The sequence below is a fragment of the Poromitra crassiceps genome, assembly GCF_964638095.1.
Source record: "Poromitra crassiceps genome assembly, chromosome: 2".
NCBI classification, from domain to species: domain Eukaryota; kingdom Metazoa; phylum Chordata; class Actinopteri; order Beryciformes; family Melamphaidae; genus Poromitra; species Poromitra crassiceps.
In genome coordinates this window covers 75,594,519-75,613,903 of record NC_139624.1, presented here as the reverse complement: position 1 = coordinate 75,613,903, position 19,385 = coordinate 75,594,519, and the positions used below count along the sequence as shown (strand labels likewise).

General features: G+C 45.5%; 1 protein-coding gene across 2 annotated transcripts in view; it reads right to left on the bottom strand.

The window, feature by feature from the left end:
* Positions 1 to 19,385, bottom strand: part of mllt10 (MLLT10 histone lysine methyltransferase DOT1L cofactor) — a 124,862-nt gene that overhangs the window by 37,400 nt on the left and 68,077 nt on the right. For both annotated transcript variants that reach the window (XM_083658225.1, XM_083658226.1), the window contains exons 7-10: positions 12,235 to 12,333; positions 11,662 to 11,998; positions 3,873 to 4,088; positions 1,294 to 1,791 (exon numbers count right to left, since the gene is read on the bottom strand). In XM_083658225.1, the coding sequence (XP_083514351.1) occupies positions 1,294 to 1,791; positions 3,873 to 4,088; positions 11,662 to 11,998; positions 12,235 to 12,333 (1,150 nt within the window). The remainder of the gene's footprint in view (positions 1 to 1,293; positions 1,792 to 3,872; positions 4,089 to 11,661; positions 11,999 to 12,234; positions 12,334 to 19,385) is intronic.

Here is a 19,385-nt window from a genome sequence, read left to right as displayed (position 1 = left end):
GATTAAAAGATAAAAGTTGGCAAACATTTGCATTTGGGCTTTTATTACAAATTAATGGTGTGATACCACTGTTATATAAGCAATAAATCACAAGAGGCATTGAATCCCAGTGTTACACACACACACAGAGTTTCACCTACAAATGTAGAAGGCATCAACAGGTGAGTTGAGATAAAGCAGGTGAGAGGCAGCTGGGAGGGAGAAACTAAAATGAAGGGCGGTATTTCTGTAAGAAAGGGGAGACATGGGGGGGTGTTGGGGGGCGTACTACTGAACCATTTCCATCAGCAGAGGGGAACTCCAAAGCATAAAGACAGTTGCCAAGCAACTGAACACAGATTTAAAAAAAAGAGCACTTCAGCGTGTGTAAGAGAATAACACTCACACACGCACGCGCGCAGACTCACACGCAGACTCACACTGATTACAGAGGTGTGTCAAATCCTTGCCATTTGCACTGGCGTAGCCATCTTAATACCTTGCTTCACACACAGGCAGTTCATAGGTATTTCTGTTTCATTCAACAGCCTTTAGGGGAGAATGGCAGAGAAAGCTGGGAAAGGAGAGGACTCGAACCAACAACGTTACAAGGACACACCTCCGAAAAACCATTTCCCTTTTCCGCATATCACTATTGATGAAAGTCAGGTAACTATAAAATGAATGGGGCAGGGGGGGACGGGGAAACATTTTTTTGTCACCAGGATAGAAATGACTGATAAACACTACATTTAACGAGGCACTTTCACCATTTAACTGTCAAGGAGAATTTCAGAATAGAATGGGACGTCCAAGCAATGGCTGCTTACCTGCTTAAGTGGCTTGAGAAAGTAGAAATAAAATGACCAGCTTACAGCAGTCTTTCTCAAACTATGGGTCGGGACCCAATTTGGGTCGTGGACCTGTGGGGGGTGGGTCGGCAACTAGTCGTCATGGCAACTCATTACAGTATGTTTTTTGTGAGTTTGGGTCCCAGGGAGACACAAAATTGATCTTTTGGGTCCCAAGATGAAAAAGTTTGGGAACCCCTGAACTACAGCAAACATTTGCCAGCATTTGGTTAGTGGCTGGAGTTAATTTCCCACCGTGACTGATAAGAAAGATGCAGAAATATGCTGAACCGTTGTTATTTTTGTTCTTGGTTGGGTGGAGAGGCCTCTGAAACCAATACAAGTGGACTAATTTTAGGTTGGGTGCCATTTCCAGTGGGCAGGACGGTCGACCCCATCACTCAATGACAATGGAAACATTGCCGTGTATGCAATATGTTAAGTCATGGAGTGTCCTCCTCACCTGTTCCAGTGGTTGTGGAGCCGCTGTGGCTTTGCAGACTGCCGTTCCTGAGGAGCGAGGGGGACTTCTGAATGCCACCGCTGACACCTATGACCCCCAGCCCCCTCTCTCCCGCCCCTGCTCCTCCACCGCTGGAGGCCGCGCCCGGTCGGCCTGTGAGTGCTGGGGACGACGAGGAAGGGGAGGGAGAGGAGGCAGAGGCAGAGGGGGTGGTGCTGGCTGTGGAAGAGGTGGGCAGAGTCAGGGAGGGTGCCGGCTCAGACGCCTTGGGGTCCGTGGTGAAGCAGGGTCCGTATCGGTTTCGCCAGTTGCCCTTCTTTTTCTTCTTCCCAGCGTCATCGCATCCTCCTCCTCCTCCTCCTGCTGCTGCTCCTCCTCCTCCTCCTAGCCCCGGGCTGGAGCTGGAGGGTTGGGCTCGTTTGTAGCCGGCAGTTCCGCTCAGGCTCGTCGTCTCGTTAGCCGTGTGAGTGTGCGAGTTCTCGTACAGCTTCCCGCCCACTACAATGATAAAAAGCACGATGGAATATTTGAGTGTAAAAGCCTGTGATTGCTTCATGTGATATTCAAATGGTTCTTCGGCCTGAGAGCAGTCCAAAAAGCAGGTGAAAGAGGAATGTACATTTTGGCTGTCTGGTAATAGTAGCCCGTAGCACTTCCGTGTTTGACGTTAGGCCGCCCCGCCAATTCCCGTCCTATAGACTGAAGTAGTCTTATACTAGTCATATTGTAGCCCCAAAAAAGCCTAAAACTACATTGCTTTTGGTCTATTTTATTCCCATTTGTGTCAAGGATTAATTACGTTATGCCATGAGCTCAAAATGTCTTCAAGATTCATTTGGAGATCATCATTGACATTACATTGATGATCTTCAAGACATTTTGAGTTCATGGCATAACTTAACTAGTTGGAGAGTGCAGACCTCTGCCAAGGCCACTCTGCTATGATATGCAAGTTTTGTAAGTCGGATCAGAACCCTGACCCACCCACATCCCCCCCCGAATCCCAACACTCTCTGAACTTCCTATCCCTAGCTACGACCGCTTTCCCCTAGCTCTGCCTCCTTTCCTGAGAAGGCCCCCTCACACCACCCAGATACGCGTGATTTCTAACCCCACATAGGATAAGCAATAACCACGCCCTGTGGTGCCGGGATTGGCCAGGAGCATTGAAGCTTGGGACTAACACCTGGGTTTTTTCATCTTTTAAAATAAAGATGTTTAAAAAACTATTGCTTGTTACATTTTCAGTGCTGTACCTTTTCTCTGGGTAAGAATTGAGCTTGAAATTAACGATACATTATATTATATGAGCTATGAACGTGAACACAACACCGTTTATGTTATTGCATGTTTTTGTAGATTGTGTACATTGTGTAGATTACAATTATTATGCTTATTATTATTATTACTATGCTAAGGAAGGTAGGTGACCATAATTCATTTCAATGTCCGCTCTCAATATCGCTGTCTGTTCTCAAGAGCTATTCAGTTGGTTCATGAAATCGCTGGGCTGCGGGACCTCCAGTGTTGCTCCTGGCCAATCCCGGCACCACAGGGCGTGGTTATTGCTTATCCTATGTGGGGTTAGAAATCACGCCCCAGACACACCTAGCCACTCCACCTACCCACCCCTTGAACCCAGACTTTCTATGACCTTCCTATCCCTATACGGCTCCTTTTCCCTAGCCACGGCCCCTTTTCCCTGGCGCCGCCCCCTTTCCTAACCACACCCCTCTCACCGCCCAGATACACCTAGCCACTCCCCCTACCCACCCCTCAAAATCTGACTGGACAACCTTCCTATGCCTAGTGAGAGCCCCTTTTCCCTAGCCCCCCCTTTCTTTCCCTAGCCCCCCCTTTCTTTCCCTAGCCCCCCCTTTCTTTCCCTAGCCCCCCCTTTCTTTGCCTCGCCCCAGATCCATCCCAAGATGTAATAGGTTCTTCCTTGACCCTCCCACCAAGTTTCATGAAAATCGGCCCAGTAATTTTTCCGCAATGCTGCTAATAAACACACAAATTGGAATAAAATAGACCATTGAGGGCATTGTTTTAGCTACGCTATGATGACTAGCGTTACTATAGGATTGGAAGTGGCAGGGCGGCCTAACGTCAAACAGGGAAGTGTTGCGTGCAAAGAGCCTATTACCAAAAAAACTAGCAGAGTTGAGCCACTGATATTGCTGCTAAGTGGCAGTTATAAAATGTTGCATAATTCTTGCATTCACAAGTCCTTATTCTGTGGTGAATAGGGATGTTGAAAAAAACTGAACCTGTCACAACTGCTCCTGTCACTCACATTCATTTAGCATTAGCTATAGTGTAACAATGATCAGAGGACTAAACCATTCAACATGTTCTTACACATTCAACAATGTCCTTGCCAGTGTTCAGTGTTTTGCTTTGTAAGTAAACATTTACTTGTACTGCAGCATGTTGGACTGAGCTGATTGTTGTAATGTAACAGTGAATAGAAGTGGCACGACCTTCAAAAACAAACCAAAGTAACCGTGAAAAAAGCCCATCCCTGAATAACAACACATTAGACTATAATAAGTTATGCATGTTAAAAGGTACGGCACCTCCAGACGCTGTCGTGGCAGACATGAGAGAACTGAAGAGTGTTGTGGTACCCTCCGAAGCTACGCCCTCTGAGCTGGGCTTCACCAGGCAGCTGCTGAAAGTGGGCGGGGAGGAGAAGGTGGTCCCAGCACCCGGACGCAACGACGGGTCCGAGAAGCTCAAAAAGTCAGAGGAGGAAGGAGCAGCGGTCTTACTGCCGCTGGTCAACAGGAGGCCTGGGAGAGAGACACAGAGAGAGACAGAGAGAGATAGAGAGAGAGAGACAGAGAGAGAGAGAGACAGAGAGAGACAGACAGAAGGTGGAAGGGAGAGACACAGTGAAAGAGTGGAAGAAATATGTTGACAAAGGGAGAAGTGGAAGCAAGAGAGAAATGCAGAGGTTGAGAGAGAGAGAGAGAGAGAGATAAAACACAGGGAAATTAGTTAAGTTTCACTTCCCTCCTCTCCATCACCATGGGAGCAGCACAGACAAGATAACCAAAATAACCATTTTATCACGTTTGCTGCCACTCTCTATCTGCTCAACAGTCAGCTCTCCCTCATCCTACAGCCATCCCATGTGACCAAGGCACGCTCTGGCAAGCACACACATGGACACACACACACCATTTTTCTAGACTACACACACAAATTTCTCTACTAGACTACACACAGACACACACACACACACACACCATTTCTCTACTAGACTAGACACACACACACACAGACACACACACCATTTCTCTACTAGACTACACACAGACACACACCCCATTTCTCTACTAGACTACACACACAGACACACACACCATTTCTCTACTAGACTACACACACACCATTTATCTACTAGACTACACACACAGACACACACCATTTCTCTAATAGACTACACACACACCATTTCTCTACTAGACTACACACACAGACACACACCATTTCTCTAATAGACTACACACACACCATTTCTCTACTAGACTACACACACAGACACACACACCATTTCTCTACTAGACTACACACAGACACACACACCATTTCTCTACTAGACTACACACACAGACACACACACCATTTCTCTACTAGACTACACACACACCATTTCTCTACTAGACTACACACACAGACACACACCATTTCTCTAATAGACTACACACACACCATTTCTCTACTAGACTACACACACAGACACACACCATTTCTCTAATAGACTACACACACACCATTTCTCTACTAGACTACACACACAGACACACACCATTTCTCTACTAGACTACACACAGACACACACCATTTCTCTACTAGACTACACACAGACACACACCATTTCTCTACTAGACTACACACAGACACACACCATTTCTCTACTAGACTACACACAGACACACCATTTCTCTACTAGACTACACACAGACACACCATTTCTCTACTAGACTACACACAGACACACACCATTTCTCTACTAGACTACACACAGACACACACCATTTCTCTACTAGACTACACACAGACACACACCATTTCTCTACTAGACTACACACAGACACACACCATTTCTCTACTAGACTACACACAGACACACACCATTTCTCTACTAGACTACACACAGACACACCATTTCTCTACTAGACTACACACACAGACACACACCATTTCTCTACTAGACTACACACAGACACACACCATTTCTCTACTAGACTACACACAGACACACACCATTTCTCTACTAGACTACACACAGACACACACCATTTCTCTACTAGACTACACACAGACACACCATTTCTCTACTAGACTACACACAGAGACATACACACCATTTCTCTACTAGACTACACACAGAGACATACACACCATTTATCTACTAGACTACACACACAGACACGCACACACCATTTCTCTACTAGACTACACACAGACACACACCATTTCTCTACTAGACTACACACACAGACACACACCATTTCTCTACTAGACTACACACACACGCACCATTTCTCTACTAGACTACACACACAGACCATTTCTCTACTAGACTACACACAGACACACACACCATTTCTCTACTAGACTACACATAAGCATAAGTGCCTTTTAAACATGAACTCTGGATCATTTTCAGGTTTTGCCTTTCTAAACATGAGGGGTCTTTGTTAAGAAACAACTGGATATGAGCCGTTTTTTCTGCCAGTGGGCGGCGGGGGGGCGGCGGGGGGGGGGGGGGGGGGGGGGGGGGGGGGCGGCGCGGTAGCATGTATCACACACAAGAAATGTGATAGGAAGCAGCTTTAGCTATGAGGCAGTCAAAATAGTGGTCGCACCGTTGTCAATCACTGTGGGTGATTTATTAAGTTGCATAAGTGGCAACTAGTCATATCTGACTAGTTAGGGGTTCAAGCCCTGAAGGGGCTGAAACCCTATTGTTTTTCCTCTGGTTTATTATTATTATTATTCTTGCTGTTTTTCATCTGCCCCGACGCAAATTCCCGTGAGTTGGTAAATGGTAGAGACCTGACATTTGGCCCAATGACAGATATTGTTGGCAGGTAGTTGCTCAAGAAAGATTTTTCGAATCGGCCTGAAGGTGGCGCTATAATCGACGGTTTTACGTTAAAGGCCATAACTTCCACGCCGTTGGTCCGATTTTCAAACTTTTTTTTTCCAGATGTTCAGGTGGACCTGCTCTACAAATTTGCCATAAGGACCCTTAAAGGAGAACTTACCTCCAAAACACTTTTTTTCAGCTTTTAACCAATATATATGACTTTGGGGGTGATGTGTGAAGAATTCTGGTCAGAATTTCCACATTTGACACCAAACTGTTGCCATTTTACCATTTGTATCATTTTTCAGCAGCATAACTGGCATAAGCGCCCTCTAAAGGTCGAACACTGCTTTTTTTTCTCTCAAATGAATGGGAGATTAGGAACACACTGACGTCACAGTGTTCCCAAAGACTATGGGATTTCAAGATAATTACTCCCCTACCCCCCCTGTACCCTTTCGGCTCCTCAGAACTCCAAGCCTATTGCTATTGAAGTTTGCTCTTAAAATACTGAACCAAACATCGTCAAAGTTGGCACATGTCTTAATTATAGTTAGTTTCCCGCTGAATGTGTCACTACTTTATTAATATCTTACCTGGATAAGCTCGAATGATGATGTATATATTATCAGTCCGAGTTGGAAGCAGCTGTCTCCAGCCCAGGCAGGCGGGAGAGAGTCGTACTGTAAACCTCATGCACTAGCTCCAAGCTCCGCGGGCGCGCGCAGCAGAGCAGAGCTCTCTGTGCTCTGAGAGCAGAGAGAGCAGTCTGATATTTCCGCAAACAAATATGGTCGCAGTTTAGCGCACATGTAAAATATAACGCTATACTACGACGTGACAACGTGACAAAGCTTCTCTAAACACATCGGCTACTATCATATTTCCCTGCATCCCTCCTACTGAGATTATATCGGTAATGATTTTGGACAGACTGAATGCGCGGAGGAGGAGGAGGAGACTGAGATCTGCAGCTGTGCCCTGAGTAGCCCTGAGAGACACTCGCCTCGCTCCGACTACTGTGCCTGTCTGTGAAAAGCGTCCTGTCCAGTCGCACCTTCGCAAACAGATGCGGGATTCCCTCAATCCTGTACCCAATCTCAGACTGTATTCTCTAAATCGCACACCAGCTATTTCTGTCTGTGTTTGTTTGTTGCTCCGTGAGGTTAGAGCGCCCCATGCATGCAGCAGGCTGTTTCGCCAGCCGGGGTCTGGCAGAAGGGAGGAGGCGCAGGCAGCCTGCACTGCGCTGAGAGGAAAACTTTTGCACAACTTTTAACAAGAATCACGAAAAGCCCCCAAACTAAAATGAAAAAGGGACTATATGGCAACTTGGACGAGGGAATGACGTAGAGAAATCTCGCATTGTGTTACCCCAGAACGGGGGGTTTGTCGTATTGTGCGGTGTGCTGCTGTAACGAGCCCATGCCACTTTGCTCTCGTAACGTAGTTTGATACACTGCCATAGAGATACATGCAGAAAAATAATTAAATTTCTAGTTCGCCACTGAATTACCAAATTGATATAACTTTCAACCATTTTGAGCAAAGCTCTTTCCAAACAGGCCACCAGCATTGGCTAGTTGTTGATATTTATAAAGATATGGCCCCTCTCAAATAAATTATTTCTGAGGCAGTAGGCAAACTGTAATGGCGTCGATTTCCGAAAAAAAATCTGGACTTGAACACAGCCAAAGAGTCCAGTATAGACAAGAGCATATGTCATTTCTTGGTTTTTTCCATAGGTATTTTCAAATCACTGTTCTAATACATATCTAGGGGGTAAGTCCTCCTTTAATGTCCGTCTGGAAAATTTTTGAGATATTTGGAAAAGTTTGGAAAACACATTTTTGACATCTCCTCCTAGACCGTTGGACCGATTTGCACCAGCATCGCCAGGAAGCATCTATGGAGCAAGCTCTACAATCGTGATTGGTGGATTTTTGAAATCTACTTTAGTTTCGGAGATATTGATCGTTAAATTTGTGAGAGGGCGTGGCCTCACAGCTAAATTGTCATAACTTCATGACCGATTAAGGAATCTTCACGAAACTTGCAGGAGGTCTTCGGAGACCATCCTAGACCATGTGTGTCAAATTTTGTGCAATTCGACCAAAAGGGGGCGCCATAAACGCCAGAAATGGGCGTGGCTTAACATAAAAAAGGCTGTAACTCCACACCTGTTTGTCCAATGATCGCGAAACTTGTCAGATATATCAAGGAGGATGTCCTAGTCAGAATCAGAAGCTTTGTCATCTGCGCAAGGCTTGAACCCCGCCCATCGCCGCTTGCGGCTATATTTTTAAATGTATTTCTCCCCACAAACGTTTGATAGCCTATCAGTCAGTCCTCTCCGCAGTGGAGAGGCACAGTCACACAACACTGCCTGCCTCACACAATAGAATTGGCTGCATCACGTTAGCGACAAATCTGGAGACTTCAAAAAACTTGCCGTTTTAACGGAGTCCATTCCAACGACAACGGCAATGTGCCAAAAATGAGTGCTTCACCTTTGTTAGGCTACATAAAGCCGCCCAGTCAAAATAGTGGTCTGACTGTCGTCAATCACTGTGGGTGATTTATTTTACAAGTGGCATTTCAAGTCATATCTGACTAGTTTTCAATGTATTTCTCCCCACAAAAGTTAGCCTTTTTCTGACATGGGAGCAAGCAAGCAACGCAGCAGTAAGCGTCCCTCCTGATGCACTGGACCTGGCTGCAGCTGAAGTGCGTTGGCCAAACAATTCAAGCCCTTTTTGCAGCACTTGAGGAAACCGTGAGTTTGCTCGTTGATATAAGCGATTGCCCGAACGATTCATTAATTAATAAACTAGTGAACGTGAAGTGAGTCACGAAGAGCCACACCCGCCCACTCAGACGGATAATGACCTGCCACTGTTTAACATGAGCTGCGATAGCGTGGAAGCGGATCTTATACCGGCGGTAGAGGTAGATAAGATACGGACTCGCGGGAGTGCGCGTAGGCCGGCTAATTGTTGTTTAACATGCAGGCCAACCGGCTAGGAGCAGGTTATAATACGGATTCCACTGCATGTTAAGAAGTGGCTATAGACACACACACCATTTCTCTACTAGACTACACACAGACACACACACCATTTCTCTACTAGACTACACATACAGACACACACACCATTTCTCTACTAGACTACACACACAGACACACACACCATTTCTCTACTAGACTACACACACACCATTTATCTACTAGACTACACACATAGACACACACACACACCATTTCTCTAGACTACACACAGACACACACACCATTTCTCTACTAGACTACACACACAGACACACACACACACCATTTATCTACTAGACTACACACATAGACACACACACACACCATTTCTCTAGACTACACACAGACACACACACCATTTCTCTACTAGACTACACATAGACACACACGCACCATTTCTCTACTAGACTACACACAGACACACACACCATTTCTCTACTAGACTACACATAGACACACACGCACCATTTCTCTACTAGACTACACACAGACACACGCACCATTTCTCTACTAGACTACACACAGACACACACACCATTTCTCTACTAGACTACACACAGACACACACCATTTCTCTACTAGACTACACACACAGACATACACACCATTTCTCTACTAGACTACACACACACACACCATTTCTCTACTAGACTACACACACAGACATACACACCATTTCTCTACTAGACTACACACACAGACACACACCATTTCTCTAATAGACTACACACACACCATTTCTCTACTAGACTATACACACAGACACACCATTTCTCTACTAGACTACACACAGACACACACCATTTCTCTAATAGACTACACACACAGACACGCACACACCATTTCTCTAGACTACACACAGACACACGCAATTTCTCTACTAGACTACACACACAGACACCATTTCTCTACTAGACTATACACACATACACACCATTTCTCTACTAGACTACACACACACAATTTCTCTACTAGACTACACACACAGACACACACACACCATTTCTATACTAGACTACACACACACACACCATGTCTCTACTAGACTACACACACAAACACACACAATTTATCTACTAGACTACACACACACACACCATTTCTATACTAGACTACACACACAGACACACCATTTCTCTACTAGACTACACACACATACACACACACACAAACTTGACATGGGCCTCAAGGTTCTGAACTTCTGATAGCGCAAGACACAGGAGCTCAGTCTGTGTGCTGACTCCCTCTTAGGTCCTGAACTCCCCACGTATGTGTGTGTGTGTGTGTGTATGTGTGTGTGTGTGTGCGTGTGCACGCCTGTGTTGTGTATATGTAGGTCCTTTCCCAGACAAGGCCCCAGATTATAGGAGCCAGAGGCAAACGGAGAGCAGGACCTTATCACGGCCACATGCAACAGTCTGATATCTGTCCAAAACCCATCCAATGACAAAGCACACACACACACACACATACACAGACATGAATCACACACGTAAACACACACGTGCAGTCTTTCTTGTCAATTGTTTCAGTGTAAGTGGAAGTAATTTTGCTTTTGAGCTCCATGCCAGTATCGGTTCCATTTGGCACTTATGTGGATATTGACATCATTATATATGGATAATTGTGCTACATCTGCATTTGTATTTTGTTATTATTTCTGTGGGTGGGTTGAGAAATAATGCCAGATGATACTTTTTAGTTGTGACCAGCAGCTCTATAAGTCACTGTTGGTGAGTCGGTTGGTTGGTTGTTTCACAAAAAGTTCACCATCCTTTAACGGGCACAGTTTTCGCCCTAGGAGTCTGAAATTTGGAATGGAGGTCAAATGTGTGTGTGTGTGTGTGTGTGTGTGTGTGTGTGTGTGTGCGCATGAAGGTGTGTGTTTGTGTTCATGCCAATTGGCTGGGGGGGGGGGTCAAATCTTGAAACGCAGCATGGCGGCAGAGGTCAAGTGTGTGTTGTGTGTGTGTGTGTGCTTTCAGGCAAATTGGCTAAAAGGGGGCGGGGGCAAAATTTGCAGGGTGGGCTGCCCCTACATTCACATTATGTGGTCACAGCTATTGCAAATTTGTGCTTGTTTCATTGTATTTGCCTTATTCTAACTCAAATCCCATCTGTGGCTTGAGCAGCTGAATGAAGGTAACACTACACACCTTAGTACAGCACATTAAAAATGATTAAGCAATGCAGGACAACTTGTGGCCCATCTCACCTTGATGGAATGGACCGGTGGAGGCGGAGGCAGAGGGGGATGAGGTTGCCATGGTGACCACAGCAGAGGGGAGGGCTTTCCCTGAGGAGTTGAGAGACTTGCGGCCGCCCCTCTGTGCCCCCGCATGACTTCCACCAGTGTTCTTCTTGTTCTTGGCGTCCAACCCCGCCTTCCCTCCGTCCACCACCGGGCCGTCCTTGGAGCCGCCGACAGAGAGGGCCGAGGGCACTTCTTGAAAGTTGGCGTTGGTGAAACGGGCGGCGCTGTCATCCAATCGCTTCTGTGAAGACGCGGCTAAAGAGGTGACCCCTACCGCAGAACTGCTGCTGTTGTAACTCTGGGGGGAGAAGGGGAGGAAAGGGAGAAGAAAATTAGAAGAACGATGGTGGGGGGGAAACAAAAGAAAGGGAGGAATCAAAAGAGGAGGAGAAGGGTAGAAAGGAGGTCAGGATGTAGAAACAGAGCAACAGAGGTAAACCTAGATAAAAGCCAGTCACTTCTACACCAGGACTTCACTAAGCCAGTTACAATTCTTCCAAAACAAAAGGGATTATAATGGAGGAGTGCCCTCACCTTGTCTGGGACCATGATGTTTGGAAGGACGAGGGAGGGCGACAGATCCATGGAGGCCTTCTTGTGTTTGGGTTTGTGCCTGTCCCGTTCCTTGTGTTTCTGAAGATGGAGAGGAAAAATAGAAACGGATGGGTGAAAATACCGAAGGGATGAGTGCAGGGATGAGAGAGAGAAGAGAACAGACATGCTGTATGTCCTTTACCATATTTTATAAGCATTGGGAGAACAGTGAATGTAGAAAGAGGAAACATACATTGTCAAAACACATATACGGTACTCGTTCTGGGGAAGAGAGCAGTGTAAGTAGAGATGGGCTATTATCGCTATCGGGTGCCGATACGGACGGAATTCGGTTTGATGTCGCCGATCCACGTTCAGATTCAGATTCCATCCACCCTGACCCTGGACCATAAACCCACCGTAACATAAGAGAAAACAGTGCTAGTAAGTGGTAGTAGTAGAAGTAGTGAGCTAGTAACGTTAGCAGTTAGCCAACTCAAAAACATGTCCTTAGTTTTGGGGATATTTTAGCTACAGTATATAAATATTCCCACTTTACCAAATGGGGTAAAGTGGCAGGGTGTTGTTTAATTGTTGAAATGTTATTTGAATACTTTTGAGTGGATTGATTGTTTTGGAAATATCTAATGACGTACTGTATATTAATTGTTGAATTTAATATTGGGGAATATTATGAAACCAGTGCTATGAGATAATAGATTACCAAACCAAATAGTAAATGAAGTCCCAGTAGGAGCCAGCCACTATGTAAAGGTGGAGACTGCAGCGTCCTGGGAGAGTTGCCATGAGCTCTGCTATCTGAATCAGTATCGGTATATCGGCAGATATCCAAATTCAAGTTCAGGTATCGGAATCAGATCGGAAGTGAAGAAAAGTGTATTGGTGCATCTCTAAGGGTAAGAGTGTAATGAACACTCTCCACATCTAGGGAAGATGGCCACATAAAAGAAACAATGGGGATTTCTAGGATATAAGAACAGAAGAGGGAGTGAGAGAAAGTCAGAGAGAGAGAGTCAGAGAGAGAGAGAGAGAGAGAGAGAGAGAGAGAGAGAGAGAGAGAGAGAGACACAGAGAGAGAGAGAGAGAGAGAGAGAGACACAGAGAGAGAGAGACAGAGAGAGAGCCAGAGAGAGAGAGAGACAGAGAGAGACAGAGAGAGAGAGACAGAGAGAGAGAGAGACAGAGTCAGAGTAGTCTTGCAGTGCCAGCTGTAGATGATATCTACGATTGGAGCACAACTCTTAAAAGTGCTTAATGCCCCCCCCAAGACAAAAAAAAACATGCGCGACAGACACTTGAATTGACCAACCACGGACCTCGTGGGCAGTGCATTCAGAATGTGTGCAACAGCTAAATAGACCCCGGGTGAAAACATCAACTTCACCACCATGCCGACTAAAACTGCAAACTTTGGCTGCCTTCTTTGCTCCAAATCATTCAGTTCGGACAATAGAGATAAACTACGTTCCTGCAAGACAGCCTATCTACTGTTTGGGCGTTCCTTTTATCGCTTCTCTCTTCACGGTGCTCCACGGTGTTCCACTGAACGCACTGTAACATGGGAGGCACGCTGTATAACCTAACTTCCATCACAGCCCAGCCAATCAGATTACGACAGGGGAATCTGCCTGACGCTGCCGGAAGTCTCGTGTGATTCAGACCCTCCGTTGCTGGAAGCTTGATGACGTCGACGGAGGGTCTGACTAGTGTCCTCTAGAGAGAGAGTGACGTCAGTGCCAGTGGAGGACCAAAATGGGAGACTCATTAGCCAATGAACAGCCAGGAATGGGTCTCGCGCTACTTTTGCATGCTAAAATAAAGCTGATAATGTACAATTTGATTCAAGTGGGGGAAAACCCTTTCAGAGTACAACACAAACTGTCTATTTTGCTGCAACAGCGACAGTGCTGCTTAATCCAGGACCTTACTTCCTGGAACTCTTGAGAGTAAAAAACTGGTCCATTGGCGTGAATGGAGATGTCGGGACTCTTCTATCTACAGTACACGGCCGTGGGTCTGACTACGTGAGACTAGAGACAGAGAGTCAGAGACAGAGAGTCAGAGAGAGAAAGGACACTTCATTTCAAAGGCTCAGTCAGAGATGAAAGGTTGGAGATCTTATAGCACAAAGCACAGGAGGAGAGGAGGAGAAACAAAAACAAAAAGGGGAAGGGGAAGACAGCAGGAATTCAGCGAGCAGCCATTTAGGGCAGCGTGTCTCCTAAGTGCCTCGCATTGGAGTGTGCAAGGTCTCATCATTTTATCCAATCAGATCCTCCTCCTACTTGGACCATCACAGCTCAATTTACACCCTCGCTCGCACACACACGCCACCCTCCTCTCACACCCCTGAGGGGGTGACAGGGTGCCAGCGAATTTACACCTCACACACACGCTCGGCGGTCACGCCCCACACCTCTCTGCACGTCGTGGACGTCAGCAGAGAGGGCCACATACAGTACACTCAGCCAATCACACACACTCTTACATGGAGCCTCCAATGCATACGCACACACACAACCGCACACACAAAGGACCTACACACAAACACACACCCTCAGGATAAGGCGGCTGTGAGGATATGTGGCGATCCTGAGAGACGACATGGGACTCAACATGCTCGTGATGCTCCGCGCCATGGCAACTGTAAAACACAGAGCCCCCTCCTCCCCTGCCCCTACACTCCCTCTCCTCTCCTCTCCTCTCCCCACCTCCAGGTCTTGCTGCAGAATGATTGGATGGGGGGCTGGTGACAGTTTAGCCCGCGCTTCCTGTACGAGTGGCAGTTAACAGACCTTACCACCCGAATCAGGAGACAGCAGCAGCACCACTGTAACTTCACCGCACTCTGGCTTGCACTACTAACGCTCTGAGGGTATGGGGACTCAAGCTGCCACATTCTTCTTAAGAGTGTGTGTGTGTGTGTGTGTGTGTGTGTGTGTGTGTGTGTGTGTGTGTGTGTGTGTGTGTGTGTGTGTGTGTGTGCGCGCACACACACGTACATTCACAAATTAACTCTAAAACAAGTGTTTGCCTCACAAATTGTTTAGAGAAAGAGGACAGATGGGGGAAAAACAGAGTGAATCTACAAAGAGAGCTTTAACTTAATAACAGTATATCTACCGCACAAACCGCCCAAAAAATACGAAAGAGATAAAACATAAGAGAGTCACATACACACACACACACAGAGAGAGACAGAGCGCTAAATTCCTTGGGATTCCCTTGTTGTTTTTCATTAACATTCCAGAGGTAGGTGTTGATGGACAGAGGCTGAGCTGAGAGGGTCGGATAACACACACACACACACACACACACACACACACACACACACAAAAACATCTTCCTAAAACAGATGCCTGCTGGACCCAGAGCACTGGGCGTGGGAAACACAACACACACACAATGTAACTCTGACACACCCTTATCAATCAGGTCAATTGATTATAGAGGGACAGACAAAGGCTTTTATCAGGTCCTCTCCGCTATTTCTCTGTTGCTGCCCATTAGCAGCCTGATCATTTGACATGTCCAAGTGCTCTTTGAGACTGTGTGTGGTAAATATGAGTGGCGGCAGAGGATGTGGGCCCAGTCTATCTATCAACAAACCCCCAAACAATAAGCATGACAACAGTGGGCTGACATCATCTCTGTCTTTGTCACGAGCGCAGATGATACTTCTGAACAGGGAAAGTCACAATAACAAAAGACCCCCCCCACGCATGCGCGCGCACACACACACACACACACACACACACACACACAGCAGTGGAATCTGGATTTTTGCATTTTGTCAATGAGGCCCAGTTTACACGGCAATGCTCCCTGCATAAAACGGCAAACTGTTTTAGCGTTAGTGCCTTCCTTTTACATGGCAACGGCGTTCTTGGGGCCTGAAAAGACGCAAAGAAAACGCAAAAAGGTGAAAACAGTAAAACCACCAGAGTGGAATTCTTTGATAACGCTGCCCTTACTGTCACCGGGTAAATGACCACACAGCCCACCAATGCCATGGAAGACGATGGACAATATAGGAGCATTCAACTAGCCATCAATACAGCCTTATGGCACAAGTGAATCGCATTGGCATTCAACAAACATCAGTCTGATAACGATCTTGCTAAAAAACACAATCTGCGTTAAATGTCCGCTATAATGTTGCGCATATTGATTATTCACTCCCACATTAAATATTTGAAGACCCTTAAGTGCTGCAAAGAAAACAGGTCTTTACTGGGTTTTTTTTATTCTGTAGTGCGACCAATCTGCAGCAGTTTATCACCATTTGTGACTTCTGTGTCACTATCGTGTGGAAAATTCATTTAAAGTTTAATCCTATGAAGCTAAATTAATCCTGTTTGAAATAGACAGTATACAGGAAGCTAGGTGTTTTTCAAAATAAAAGCAGTAATTTATAACTTGGTAAATAAGAAACAGAACCGTCGACTCACTATGGGTTAAGATTGACTTTTAATGTCTGTGTTCTATGTGTTTTGTGTATTTCGGATCACACACACACAGACACAAACAAAAACGTTGCAACATGCATCAATAAGGCTATTAGTTTATTTAATTGTAATTATTGTGACGGTTTTCTTTTAACCAGAAGTTTTGTTTTATTCTGGCTCACTTGACGAGTTTTTTCCAGCTGTAAGGCCGTTTCACACAAGTGCGGATCTCCGTGCAAATAATCAGCACGGACATTTGCAAACAAATGTTTTAATTAGTTGTAATTGAAGCTTGCACACCGCGGCCGAACATTCGTGCGTCATTTTATTTTTCCGAATGGAAATTGACGTCCGCGGATTACTGCCTGCGGAAAATACATTCACCTCCACTACTCTTGCCAAACCCGGCTCATCAATTTGGTTTCACAATCTACGAGTTTATTTCAGACGGTGGTCTTTACAGACAAGGGGAGACATCTTGCCTGCCTAATCGCTTGGACCGGTGGGGTCTCGCTGTGCTCCTCCTCATGTCATGTGCAGGCAGACAGGCAGACACAAGAGCAGAATAGCCTACATTGTCAGTGCGCCCTGATGCCTGGTGACACACTGTCATCCGCTGAAACACACCCTCCGCACCGCACGGGGAAACGTGAATAAGTGTTGCGCCAACTTCACCAGAATGGATTAGGCTATAAAATAGCACATTTTAATCTTGGCGGTTATTTCGGTTAACGATCAGTTAATGAGCGTCTGTTGTCCAGTCAGGCAAAAATAAATGAATAATAAAATTTGCCATCCCTAGTTTCAACATATGAGATTAGATTGAGAAGAAAATAAAAATACACACAGAGTAAAAATAAATAAACAAACATAAATTGATAAATAAATGAATAAATAAAATGTAAATAAACAAATAGATCCCATCCTCAACACCCCCCCCCCCCCCCACCACCACCACCAATCTCCCTTGTATGGATCTCGATTTAGATCTCATTTACCGGTATATACATATAAATTATATACATACATCCATGCAAACATGTACAGACACTCGCTCTTATACTGACATATATGGGCATATTTTCTGATTCAAGATCATTTTAATAGCCATAGTGAGTAAACATGTTTGAGGAATTTGTCTGTGCAGTATGCAGCACAGGGATCACAGCAATAGCAAAATATGGAGCAGACGGAAAGTCAATCTTCAAATTATAAATTATAAAGTGCAAAGTAAAAGACCTTTAAAGTGACTAGTGGGGTCCATGTAAATGTGCATGTAATAAGTCCATGTAAAATTCAGTTTCATTCTGCGATTGTCTGGCCTCCAGCTTGCCCCCAGTGTTTTCAGTGGGCGGGAAATCCTGTCCTTCAGCCAATCATCTAGTCAAATCCAAAATCCACTGAAGAACGGCGAAAACGTCTTTTCCGCCGGAAAAAACAGCAGAAGCCAAGAAATGTCGAAACACCACAGCGATAACCAATAACTTACTGTGGTGATCTACTGTGGTGATCTACTGTGGTGATTGCAGCTGCATGTTTGGTTCCTGCATCACCACCACCTCCTGCTGCGGTCTCCCCGAGCCTCTCACTGGGGCCGTGGTAAAGCTAAACGTCCTACTGATCATTACACGTTATTTAAGCGCACTGTAACATTACACAGCTAACGCTAGCCTCCAAACAGCTAACGTTAGCATGTTTGTTAGCTCCTAAGCCTCGGGACCATGGCATACAGTCTATGGACTGCCATGTTTCCCTTGCCCAGCCAATTCCCAGCCGCTCTCCTCGGCCTCAGGTGCCTCCTGTATATGTTATTAAGAGTGGCTAATTAAATACATTGATCTTAGAAAGCTGCAGCAGCAGAGTTTAGCTGACAGGAAGTAGCTCGCTCACACATCAACGTGATGGATGACGAAGTCATGACCCGCCCTACTCTGCTTCTGATTTGCTAGACTCGTTGCTTTCGTCGGTTGGATTGGTCAGGTTTATCGCTAGTCTCGCAGGAGCCACGGAGGGTCTGACCACGTGAGAAGTAGATTTACAAAACACAACACGCTCGGATACTGCACATACACAATTGAATTCACAGGTGTCAACGCCTTTTTGCATAGTTTCAACTGGCAAATCGTACCAGTACGGTAATTTGATGTCAAAATGCGCGCAGGTTTGTATTGCATTTCAATATATTGTGCCATCAAGATATAACATTTAAAATCCAAGATAATGGCAGGCTTTTCGTCTACAGTATAAGATGTGAAACAGTGGCATGCCTTTCCAAGCTGGTCGTAATTTTGACTGTCCTGACTTTCAAACTCAGCAAAATTGATGGGCTTTTATCTTGTGTGTATATTGTAAAAATGTACAGGTTATAAATAATGGATAACTATGGAATAATAATATGAGGTTGTGCTCACTAAATTCAGATGTTGTCAGTTGAACTTGTCCATAGCAATAACATAAAGGCAACTGATAAATAATTGAGAATAGCATGTAGAATAAGTGTTGTACTGGCCCGAGGAGGAAGAGGAGAGGCCTTCACAGACAGAGGGGGGAGGAGAGGTGAGGAAAGAAGGGGAGAAACAGAGGAACAGGAAGTAAGGGGGAAAATAATCCGCCCTGGCCTGGCAGGAATTCCCCTGTGCCGTTTCCTGCAGGATTTCTGACCAGCCATTGTGTGTGTCTGTG